General features: G+C 41.2%; 1 protein-coding gene across 1 annotated transcript in view; it reads left to right on the top strand.

Annotated features, from left to right (window-relative positions):
* The window catches only part of NSF (N-ethylmaleimide sensitive factor, vesicle fusing ATPase), a 150573-nt gene extending 141259 nt beyond the window's left edge, over positions 1-9314 (top strand). The window contains 5 exon segments of the mRNA XM_039477051.2: positions 1383-1517; positions 3433-3546; positions 7170-7225; positions 7652-7670; positions 7672-9314. Of these exon segments, the coding sequence (XP_039332985.1) occupies positions 1383-1517; positions 3433-3546; positions 7170-7225; positions 7652-7670; positions 7672-7713 (366 nt within the window). The 3' untranslated portion in view covers positions 7714-9314.
* Positions 9315-12939: the final 3625 nt, after the last annotated feature.

Here is a 12939-nt window from a genome sequence, read left to right as displayed (position 1 = left end):
TGACCTGAGGTGATCTACCTGCCTTGGCCTCCCAAAGTGCTGGGATTATAGGCATGAGCCACCATGTCCGGCCTCTAACCTTATTTTTTACAACTAGCCAAACTGTTAAGACAAAGGATACAAGATTAAGAACAAAGGTATTTCCAGATATGCACGGCCTTTAAAATTTTGTCTCCCTCGCAGTCTTTCTCAGGAAGCTTTTGGGTATATGCAGCACAGATAAGGGAATAGGTGAAGGAAAAGGAAGTCTAGGATACAGGGACTCTAACAGAGGAGAGAGGAAAGATCCAGAACGACAGCTGTGCCCCATGCCTAGAGAGTCACTGCTTCAGATTGAACTGTGAAGGAATTTCTCCAAGAACACAACTTTATGCAATGTGTTTGAATATACTGAGAGGAGACTTGTGGTTCTATTTGTTTAGAGACAAACTTGTGTACCTGTAAACTAAACTAAGGGGAAAAAGGCAGTTAACTCCAGTAAAACAAAATTATGTCCAAGAAAGACATTTCATAGTATTCTGCATGGCCTACCTGTAAACCACATTTGTATAAACTTAATACTGAATATAGATTTAACTAAAGACTGTGAAATAACTGTATTGGAAGGATGTAAAAAGGGACATATGGGGGGAAAGGGGGGAGTACAAAATTAATAAAAAATTCCATGTTCCATAGTAGGAAGTTAGTAAATCATATTTATAGCAAAAATGAAAGTCTAAAACTAGTAATGTAACATTATTTAAAGATAAAGAAGTAACTACAAGAAGAAAAGCTAAGAGAGTTGAAAATGGTCGCCTTTGGAGAAAGGGAACTGGAAATGGTAGCATAAGCCTGGCATAGTTTTAAAACTTTTCTTTTTTTAATATTTCAGAGTTAAAAGTAAAAAATGAAAAATATAAAATGTGACAATTATGGAAAACACTTTAGCCCCCACCGTTCACAGTTAAGTGTTGCATAGATGTCAACTCTTATTGCCCTGCCCTCCTAAAAAGTATACTAATAAAGCCTTATAAAGCCAGCGCCACATACTTTCTATTCATTTCATCTTTTCTCCCCAATTCCCACCATACATGTGCCACGTGGGTATCTTGCATACACGTCAGTATCTTGCCCTTTGCTTTGTGTATCTCCCTTATTCGCTAAGCCATTGTTTTATTGACATGAATGAGAAGGAGCTGTTCACATGTTGCCACTTTCTGAATCATGTTGCTGGTACCTTTTTTCAGAATTTTCAGGAAAATCCTGAGTCGATTTCTTCTCTTTTGCCTAATCATTTGCATTTGCCAGATTAAATAAATGGCTTTTGCAAATTTTGTTCAAGCTTCCTCTAGTTTCCTAATTAGTCTTATATTCATTTTAACATATTTTCTCCCTGTGATCAGGGCCGGAAGCTTCTTATCATTGGGACTACGAGCCGCAAAGATGTCCTTCAGGAGATGGAAATGCTTAACGCTTTCAGCACCACCATCCACGTGCCGAACATTGCCACCGGAGAGCAGCTGTTGGAAGCTTTGGAGGTAAAAGTGAATCAATACATTGCACACTATTTATAAGAAAGAAATTGAGGCTGAAATGAGCTGTACCACTGTCATTCCACCTGGTGTTTGGTTTTTACACTAAACTAGAACATGGGACCCAGGGATATTACAGGTTGTGTATTCCTTATCCAAAATGCCTGGAACTAGGCTGGGTGTGGTGGCTCATGCCTGTAATCCCAGCACTTTGGGAGGCCGAGGCGGGTGGATCACTTGAGGTCAGGAGTTTGAGACCAGCCTGGCCAACATGATGAAACCCTGTCTCTACTAAAATACAAAAATTAGCCAGGCATGGTGGTGGGCACCTGTAGTCCCAGCTACTCAAGAGGCTGAAGCAGGAGAATCACTTGAACCCGGGAAGCTGAGGTTGCAGTGAGCCGAGATTGTGCCACTGCACTTCAGCCTGGGCAAGAGTGCAAGACTCGGCCGGGCGCGGTGGCTCAAGTCTGTAATCCAAGCACTTTGGGAGGCCGAGGCGGGTGGATCACAAGGTCAAGAGATCAAGACCATCCTGGTCAACATGGTGAAACCCCGTCTCTACTAAAAAAAAATACAAAAAATTAGCTGGGCATGGTGGCGCGTGCCTGTAGTCCCAGCTACTCAGGAGGCTGAGGCAGGAGAATTGCTTGAACCCAGGAGGCAGAGGTTGCGGTGAGCCGAGATCACGCCATTGCACTCCAGCCTGGGTAACAAGAGCGAAACTCCATCCCTGCCCAAAAAAAAAAAGAGTGCAAGACTCTGTCTAACAACAACAAAAAGTGCCAAGGACCACAAGTGTTTTAAATTTCAGATTTTTTCAGATTTTAGAATATTACATTATATTTAGGTTGAGCATCTCTAATCTGGAAATCTGAAATGCTTCAATGAGCATTTCCTTTGAATGTCATGTTGGTACTCAAAAAGTTTACAGTTTTTGAGCATTTTAGATTTCAGAGTTTTGAATTAGGGATACTCAACCCATACCTCCAGTTGTTTTCAGGAATGAGAGGAGGAAGGTGAATACACATGACAGTGAATTAATTTAATGCCTACCCCCTATTCCTCGGGGTAGGCAGCCTACAAAATGCCAGGAGTGAATTGCTCTGTGTCCAGCGTGAGAGATGCATATAGATTACTTGGACCAGAAACTTGAATGGGTGGTGGTGTGGGGGTAAGGCGATCACAGTATAGAAAGTTAATCATTCAGAGCAGCTTTCAGTGCCTTTCCTTGCATTTGGTAAATTGGAACAATGCTTAAAGCCTTAGAAATGTCAAAAAAGCTATAGAAGTAAAAGGAACTTTATTAACAAGTTTAGAAATAGGAATGTTTTCTTAATTTTTTGAAAATGACAAAGTTATTTATTTTAATGTTCTTCATTTAACTTTTTAATACCAGTATTCAAAAATGACTTGGTGAGCTCTATTGGAAAATACTATCTACTGAGTTGTTCAGCAGTGGTAGAGTCAGTAAGGCTTCTTAAAGTCCTCAAGGACCCCAACAAAAATAGAAATGTATCTATATGATAAACGTTTTCAGATTACCCATTTAGGCAACTTTTGTGCAGGAGCTGGGGAAGAGAATTCAAGGTAGTTTGCTTTGACACATGCAGATTGTTCCTAGAAAAGAATGTTAAAAATTTTAACTTATATTTATTACGGATTGGAGCTACTTTTTCCCCAGCATATATATCTCTAAGTTATAATGGAGGTCCATAAGAAAACAAGGTTTAAGATACCAGTTTCACTTTTATGATTGTACCTAATGGGTTTAGGAAGGTCAGACTGGATTTTAAAGTAGGAGAGAATTCTATCAGCCTAAACGGTTAGGTAGTTCTTATCACTCTTCTTTTCAAAGTAAATAGAATTAACCATTGTTGATGCATTTATTGTAAAAGTGCTTTGACTATTGTTTTTGTAGCTTTTGGGCAACTTCAAAGATAAGGAGCGCACCACGATTGCACAGCAAGTCAAAGGGAAGAAGGTCTGGATAGGAATCAAGAAGTTACTAATGTTGATCGAGATGTCCCTACAGGTAAGGTACTTCCTTCTCCATATGACTCAGACAGAACAGAGCTTCAGGATACACCAAGAGCATTCAGTATTTCCTTTGCCAAGGTTTTAGTTAGTTGAAGTTATAATTTTCTTATATTATTTCCAAACTTGATTTGGTATTACTAGCCGGCTTCTGAGATCAATCACTTATAAATACTTTTTAACTTCTTAAAATTCAACAAAAGAAGGGAAGATCATAACGTTAATTTTAATTTAGGGAGCCGCTAGATCTTAGAACTAGAAAAGACTTCAAAGAGCAGTGGTTGTGCTGCCCTCTCATTTTGGAGATGAGGGTACTATGTGTGTGACAGGCTCTCAGTGAATTCTCCAAGATCACATCGCCAGGTTATTGATGGAGAAGGGATGGTGGTGTACCTCAGAAGTCAATAAGCGACCACACATACACTGAAAGGTGTCTGGGAGACTGTTTTAAGGGACAAGTTAATTAAGTTGTACAGTCTAGACTTGGGCTCTGTATATCTTTCCCTGGCTGGGCTCCTAGAAATTTCATGCAAACTACTTACTGTAGGTTGAAGCATCCAGGATCACGCAGAAAACTGAGCCCCAGGCTGCTGCCTGGGCAAAGACAGATGAAACTTCTTTGGGACTTTCTCATATCTCCTGGCAATGTACTTTCCTCTTTTTGGAACTCCACCCCTCCATGTGCCCATCTTGTGTCTTCTTGTCCTTATCTGACATACTGTTTAGCTGATAAATCTCTCCCTATCAAGCCGTATGAGTTCAGAGACCTTGGTTCTCACTATTGAGTCCACAGCCCCTGGAACAAGCCAATGCTTAGTAGGGTGCTCAGTAAACTTTTATCATTATTATTATTATTATTATTATTATTTTGAGACAGGGTCTCGCTCTTGTCTCCCAGGCTGGAGTGCAGTCGCATGATCACAGCTTATTACACTTTTAACCTCACAGTCTCAAGTGATCCTCCCACCTCAGCCTCCCAAGTAGCTGGGACTATAGTCACATGCTACCACCCTTAACTAACTTTTGCATTTTTTGTAGAGACATGGTTTCACTATGTTGCCCGGGCTGGTCTTAAACTCCTGAGCTCAAGTGATCCATCTGCCTAAGCCTCCCAAAGTGCTGGGGTTACTGGTATGTGCTACCATGCCTGGACCTCAGTAAATTTTTTTTTTTTTTTTTTTTTTTTCAAGATGTAGTCTCACTCTGTTGCCCAGGCTGGAGTGCAGTGGCACAATCTTGGCTCACTGCAACCTCCACCTCCCAGGTTCAAGCGATTCTCCTGCCTCAGCCTCCTGAGTAGCTGGGATCACAGGCACCTACTACCATGTCCAGCTAATTTTTTATACTTTTAATAGAGAAGGGGTTTCACCATGTTGGCCAGGCTGATCTCAAACTCCTGACCTCAGGTGATCCACCCACCTTGGCCTCCCAAAGTGCTGGGAATACAGGCATGAGCCACTGCACCCAGCCAGTAAACTTTTGTTGGATGAATAATTACAATTCATTCTGGTCCTAGGTGGGCAGAGTGGCTCTATTCTAGGCATTGTGAGTTGCTTACTGATGGTCCTGCCATTCTGCTGGTGTGAGCAGTGAGTGGCAGAGGTGAAGTGTAAGTTTCACAGTTACACCTGAAATAGGCTCTTGGACCAATAACAAATTGGAAACATAAAGTGCATGCTTTTTAATCTTTTCTGGTAACTATATCTGAAAATAAAATTTTTGTGGCTTTCAGAAATCTAATTTACTGAGCTTTCAGATGGACTATTTTTAAGTCAATTTATTTTCCATTATGAGGCATAAATTAAAGTTACAGACTAACCACTTTGTTTAGACTTATTCTTGGTAAAGGTGCAAATACAGGTGTATTGGCTCTTTCCTTGAAAAAAAGATAAATCTGTCAGATTGTCAGCTTTTTTTTTTTTTAAGTTTCAGTATACTTTTTTTCAATAATTGCATAGAAGAAGAAACTATGTGGGTTTTTTCCCTAGCCCTCATCCCTTTCCCTTCCTTTGATGCCTGCAGGTCAGTGATCAAGTTAATGCTTCTTATGCATGTGGGGTAGAGAGTGAGAGTGGAGCACTCAGGCCTAATCTTCAGCAACTGACATTTCATAGGCCTCTGCGTTTGAACCCCTTCATGTCAAATGGATTTCGTGCAGCTGAGTGAATTCTCTTTAGATCTGCCTTAGCGAGGCTGAGCCTAAGTGAAGAGGCATGTAGTTTTGCAGAATATAAGTCATGTTACCTCTCTGTTCACTACACGCGATTCTGTTAAAACTTGCACAGTGCCGAGGATCTGCTCTGACTGGATGTCACCTGAGGGAATAAAGTCATTTATCTAGATTACTTTTTTCCTCCTTTTCTCCTGCCTTTTAATTCCATAGCTACAGGCAAGTCAGGCAGTCGTTGCTCACACATATTAAATATATTTAATGGGCAAAGAACGGCAAGTACCGACTACAGCTGAGCTCCAGCCAGTTCCTTTTTTTTTTTTTTTTTAAGAACTTGACAATTGATTCATATGTAATTCTATTCCCAAAAAGGAAAAATGTCTCTTTTGTTAGCTATTCACACTTTTTCTTAGTCCTTTGTAGTCTGACCACTTAACTTTGATACATTTGAAACTTCTGTTCAGTGTTTTTCTAGGACAGAAGAAATCTTAAAAAACAAACAAACAAAATTATGTTTGGAGCGGGAGTCCAATTGCACATCTACCCGCAGCTGCAGCAAGTGTTTGAAAGTTATTCCTGGAGGGCAGGGAGTTCCCTCTTGGGAAACAGACTCCTGCTGTGAAACATATTTTAAAAGTTAGGTGTGTTTCTTACAATAAAAATTCATCTTCAGGAATTAAATATGTTTTTAATGATTGTTTTCTAGATAACTTCATATCTCCTGTAGGCCTATGAGAATCAAGTATATTTAACAAGTTAGTATAAATATGAATAGAAAATGAAAACCAGTCAAGATAATTAATAATAACCACCTGAACCAAGCACCAAGTTCCGCCCTCTTTTCTTAGACTCATGACATGTTTGCAAGTCACAGGAGACCCAGATTAATCTAGAGATTATATCAGGAATCGGCAGTACTCTTCATTTTTTTAGTTTTAGCACAACTTTGTTATTACAAAGAAGAAACTATATGACGGATACTGAGGCTAAGAAAAACTGTATTATTGATTATCTAGAGTTAATAAACTGGTTTTTAGTTGCTGAGTCAACCTCAATTTGGTGTCTTCCACTTTGCTGTGACTTTAGTAGACTTTTATACCTTCAACAGATGAATTGGGTGTCATTTGAACCCTGATGAATGACCCTGTCCAGTCTCACAGCGATGCCTCACAGGGGCCAGCAAAGGGCACCCCTGGCCCAAGTGCCTATGATGGCCAATGGGCTTGATCTTTTGGAACCCAGTGTACGTGGTTCTGGAAAACCCCATTCACTTCTCCCAAATGATGTGATCTGCTTTGTGGTGTGTCAGAATGCTGGTCAAGGAGCAGGTAACGCATTTGGTGACCTAGCCGAACATTGAAGAGGTGTGAAACCGAGCATTGCCTTGGCATGAAGTGCACAGTTGTTAGAAGGTACCATTAACCCATCTTCATTTCTTCTGATGTATTTAGATGGATCCTGAATACCGTGTGAGAAAATTCTTGGCCCTCTTAAGAGAAGAAGGAACGTAAGTACACAGAACACTTAATGACCATCAGCCAGACTTACCACCCTGTTAAAGCCCTGTGCCTGTTCTAAGAGTTGCTTTCCTAGATGAGTTTGTTTCTATTTATTTGAATTCTTCGCTGTGTTGTAGGTCCAAGAGACCAAGCAAGGAAGTTGGTTGTACTGTGGGTTTGCTCTCCCTGTCCTGCTTCGCAAAACTTCCTTGTCACAATGCAGGAAAAACATAATGGTACATATTTATTGGAACCTGGTTTTACATGCATGGAGCTGTAACCATTTTCTTTTGTGAAGTGCTCAGCTAATAGCAAATGCATAGTAGACAATGTAGGAAAACCATTAAGAAGCTTTTAGTGATTTTTTTTTTTAGATGAATAGTTTTTTACTGACCCTCAACTGGTTTTTTTGTGTTCTGGTATTTCTTTTGCAGTAGTCCCCTTGATTATGATTGAAAATGAACTATTTGAAACACACAGTGACCAAGGGAAGTGACCAAGGTGAAGATGGCCTGGGATCTTCACTGTCTTCCTCAAGATACCGGATTAAGTGGAACATTCTCTACCTTCAACACAGGCTCGCTCTGCATGATTAGTGCAATAAAACTCCCTTCTTTATGCTTTCCGAGATAGCTTAGTGTCTTGTGGAAGGTGTAAACTTGGTTTAGAATGCTGCGCTTACCTTTCCGTGAAGGCTAAAGTGATCCTTCTTGCTCAGTCCCTCTTTGTAGGAACCATCCAGTACTTGTGGACACTACATGTTTCGGGCTCTCTCCTAGCACCATCACCCCTGCAAACTCGCAATCAGTCTATTGAATGTTGCATGACAACAGTGGGCTAATTAGAAGGCAGACTTTCCACATGCAGACCTGGCTCAGTAAATCGAGGTGTGGGCCAGAGATCCTCTGACAGTTGTCCTGAGCTACCACTAGAGCTCACTGGGTATTTGGTTAAAGGTCTCCCGCAAGACTGGTTATTCTCTTTGCCTGAAGAAACAGGGCGTTGCATCTCTCACATCCTGTTCTCAATCATTGTCAGAGATGTTTTCAAGCTGCAGTCAGATCTTTCTCAGTAGAATGTCAGTTGACTACGGTGTTGGCTGTGACTTCCCCTTAGTATAACTAATTTGCTCTGTGGTAAGAGATATGCCTATTATTACCGTTTAGTAGATGTTAAAAACATGTAAAAGATTAGGTATGAAAAAAGCGTACACCCCTAAACAGGAAGGAGTTATTAAAATAATTTATAAACCCCTTGGCACTAGTGTCCAACTCCAAGTGGGTCACTTCCTTAGCATAGTATTGATGCTTATTAGTATCACTGCTTTTTTCCTTAGCTTAATGACTTACTTAGAATTTATCCTTTATTTAAAGTGATCTGTACTATTTAGTATCTAAATAAAACACTATTCTCCAGAAAAATCAACCATTTTCTAGCCCTCTCCCCTCAATCTTTTATTGTCCATTCCAATACATCGAGCACATTTCCTTTACCCCCCACACACTTCTTCCAAAAGGAAGCACCCATTGAGTCCTTTTGAGAGTGATTTGTCTTTTAACTAACTGACTTAGCAGGGATTTAATTAGGTCATCATATTTGACGATGAGACTTATGGAGCGTGCCTCTCTCCCCTTTGCTGCTTAAAATGCAGGGACAGGTGATCAGAAGCCATCCTAAAGTGCTTACACCATACGCCACCCATGAGGCTTGTGGCCACAGTGGCACTTGGGTGTCGCTTCTCTGTCATTTGTCCCCATTTGAGAAAGCAAATCATCTCCAGCTCTTGCTGTTTGTACACTTTTGGTGGAGACTTGTATGGCATTTCTTCTTTGTTTTGGGTTTTCTTCTCTAGCTTATTTTGTGGCTTTTAAAAAGTGGATTGTATTGTGAGAGTCTGCGATTCCTGGTGGCCAGTATCCTGGATTCTGCTAAGATCTTGCCTCTTTCCTCCTCACGAAAGCAGCACACATTGTGTTAATTTCTGTGTCTTGTTAAATGAGCTAAATGTCTTTGTGTTTTGTCCAAAACGATATTGAAAAATATAATATTGTTTAATGCAAATGAAGGAATGCAATAAAGAGTAAATATACTTGAAAATGTTCTGTAGACCAGTATTTCATACAGAAGGACATGGACAGCTGATAGGAATGGAGGAAGAAGGAGGGGCTCAGGGAAGAAACCTCTCCTTGTTTTGTTACAAGTAGCATAATGTGAGGGATGATTTTTATTTAAAAATCTCTTAATTATTTAAAAAGTATAGTTATTTAAAAACAGATCATTAGAATATCAGAAAAAGTTAGTATACAGGCATCTTTATGCTTTATACTTATTTTATTTTTAAAAATGCTGGGGGCAGTGGCTTATGCCTGTAATCCCAGCACTTTGGAAGGCCGAGGCAGGTAGATCACTTGAGGTCAGGAGTTCAAGGCCAGCCTGGCCAACGTGGTGAAACCCCATCTCTACTAAAAATGCAAAAAACAGCCAGGTGTGGTGGGACATGCTTGTAGTCCCAATTACTCAGGGGGCTGAGGCAGGAGAATCACTTGAACCTGGGAGGCAGAGGTTGCAGTGAGCCAAGATCATGCCACTTGCTACTCCAGCCTGGGCAATAGAGGGAGACTGTCTCAGAAAAAAAGAAAAAAAAAAACAAAACTCTGAGGTACCTAAGCCACAACAAGGTTAGTAACAAACCAGAAAGGAGAGTTGTTGCTCAATTAGAACAATTGCTTCCTGTGAAGTATACAAATGAAGGAACTTAAAGGCTCTCAGTGAGATTGTTTCACATGGTTCATTTTTGTATCCTCCATAGTTTTTTACATTTTCCTGAGCTATCAGATCTCTTAGCCTCCTAAACCTTGATCCTTAGCGTTGGCTCAGGTTAGGACAGAAGGCAGCCCAGAAAGTCCACACGGCCCTGTGGGGAAGAGGCCGGCTTCAAGAACTTCCACAATGGGAGCTCCTGGGAGGAGGACCCTGAGGCTGACCTGGTCCCTGCATAGCCTTGAGAAGGCGGGTTCTTGAAGCTGCCCAAATATTCTTCAAAGCCAGTGCTGTACAGCAGAGCGTATGAGATTACAGCATGGCCTGTGAAGAAGCAAAGGAGCTTCCAGCTAGCTGCTGCCTTAGGGTTCTTCATCTATGAGTGAATTGTTAACTGGCTATTTTTTTATCAGAATATGTTTTTGGGATCAAAACCTCAAAAGAGGAGGTTATTTTATCCTTTCTAAATCTGTACATCTTCACTGGGACACTTTTTTTTTTCAGTGTCACACAGAAAAATTGCATAATTGTGGTTAAGGTCTAAAATATGTTTTTATTTTAAGGCTGTCTTTTCATATCCTAAAAATTACAGCATCCCCTTTAAAAGTTTCAGCAACAAGTCACAAAATCATAGGGTAGATTGAAGTATGTACAAATAATCAAATCCTGATCAACAGGCTTGTTGCAACAGTGAGTCAGCTATAAACAACCACCCCAGCCCAAACACAGAAGGTGAAAGCAGGATTTCATTTTCTTGGCCTGACAAGTTAGTCCATAGCATCCTTAGTGACTGGGGACCAGGCATGGTGGCTCACACCTGTAATCCCAGCGCTCTGGGAGGCTGAGGTGGGCAGATCACCTGAGGTCAAGAGTTTGACACCAGCCTGATCAACGTGGTGAAACCCCGTCTTTACTAAAAACACAAAACTAGCTGGGCGTGGTGGCACATGCCTGTAATCCCAGCTACTCGGGAGACTGAGGCAGGAGAATCGCTTGAACCTGGGAGGCAGACGGTGCGGTGAGCTGAGACCGAGTCACTGCACACCAGCCTGGGTAACAACAACAAAACCCTGTTTCAAAAAATAAAGAAGTGACTAGGAAAGGGTGTGTATGAGAGTTCAAGACAGCATGTAAATTGCAGAATTTATTGCAAAATGATCTAGAGTTTCTCATCAGCTGGCAAGCCGTACTGAGACTGGGTCCTGGAGATGAGCCCACGAGGGTGTGTGCTGGACGGGCACGGTGGCACTAAGATGCAAGAGATAGTGCCTGTGATCGGCAAGCATCCCAAGTGGGTGAAGACAAAATATCCAAGAAGGAATCATGTTTGAAATGTTCCCAGCATACAGTCTCCACATAACTCCCGTCTCACTATTTTGGGAGTATAAGATTAATGGTAAGACATTTTTGCCTCATAGAAAGGTCTCTATTAAGCTAGGAGAAACAGTGGCAGTATAGCAGCAATGCTTAGCTGCACTGACTTCACTCAAGTGTGCAGACTAGCCACACACACGAGAGCACGCCCATATGCCCAGGGCCGCCACGGGAGATGGCGTTAGATAACACCAAGAATCATCTCGCCATTACGTTTCCCTTTTTTTCTGTTTTTTCCCTACCTTCTTTCCTTCAACCTTCGTTTGTACCTCATCCCCTTATTCTTGAACTCACATGCTTTCCTTCCCTTCTTTCTTCATAAAATAATACTGCTTTGAAAGATACCATGTTGTCTCTTTCAGATTTTTAAACAATGTCCTCTTGTGTTTAGATGTTTGTAAGTTCTTATACATAGGGAGAAATTACATGTTCAAGCATAGCTATACACTGTATTGTCCTTAATCATAAAGTATGATTAGGCAGGGTTTGGTGGTTCACCCCGTAATCCCAACATTTTGGGAGATTGAGGTGGGAGGACCCCCTGAACCCAGGAGTTTGAGACCAGCGGGCAACACAGCAAGACCCCATCTCTACAAGTTTTTTTTTTGTTTTTGTTTTTGTTTTTTAATTACAGTGGTGGAGTGTGCCTGAGTCCCAGTTACTTGGGAGGCTGAGGAGGATCATTTGAGCCCAGGAGGTCAAGGATGTGGTGAGCCATGATCATGCCACTGTACTCTTGAGTGACATAGATACTTGTCTCTTAAAAATTAAAAACTATCGCCTTCAGCCTGGAAAGCTGTCAGCCCCTAAGGCTTTCAGCTCAATAGGCTGCTCGCCCTTAAAAAAAAACATAAAAACTGTGATGAATATAGGATTACAAATGGCCTTCATAAGTATGAATAGGGACCCTTTAAATATTTGGCAATCTTATTGGTTGAAAAAGTACTGGCCAGACCGGGTGGCTCATGCCTGTAGTCCCAACACTTTGAGAGGCCAAGGTGGGAGGATCGCTTGAGGCCAGGAGTTCAAGACCAGCCTGAGCAACATAGCAAGACCTCATATCTAAAAAATAAAAATAAAAAATTAGCTGGGTATGGTGACAAATATCTATGGTGCCAGCTACACAGAGCCTGAGGTAGGAGGTCACTTGAGCCCAGGAGGTTGAAGCTGCAGTGAGCCATAATCACGTCACTGCACTCCAGCCTGGGCAACAGAGCAAGACCTTATCTCACAAAAAAGAAAAATTACCCAGAATGCTGGGACAGATAAGTTCAGGTTGAGCATCCCTAATCTAAAAATCTAAAAATCTGAAATGCTCTAAAATCTAAAACTTTGAGCACTGACATGGTGCCACAAGTGGAAAATTCCACAACTGACTTCGTGTGACGGGTGGCAATCAAAATGCAGTCAAAACTGTTTCATGCACAAAATTATTAAAAATGTTTTATAAAATTACCTTCAGGCTGTGTAAGGTGTATATGAAACAAATGAATTTCATGTTTAGACTTGGGTCCCATTCCCAAGATATCTCATTGTATATATGCAAACCTTCCAAAATCTGAAGCATTTCTGGTCCCAAGCATTTCAG

Source organism: Saimiri boliviensis, chromosome 17 (assembly GCF_048565385.1).
Source record: "Saimiri boliviensis isolate mSaiBol1 chromosome 17, mSaiBol1.pri, whole genome shotgun sequence".
Lineage (NCBI taxonomy): Eukaryota > Metazoa > Chordata > Mammalia > Primates > Cebidae > Saimiri > Saimiri boliviensis.
This window is presented reverse-complemented; position numbering and strand designations above follow the sequence as displayed.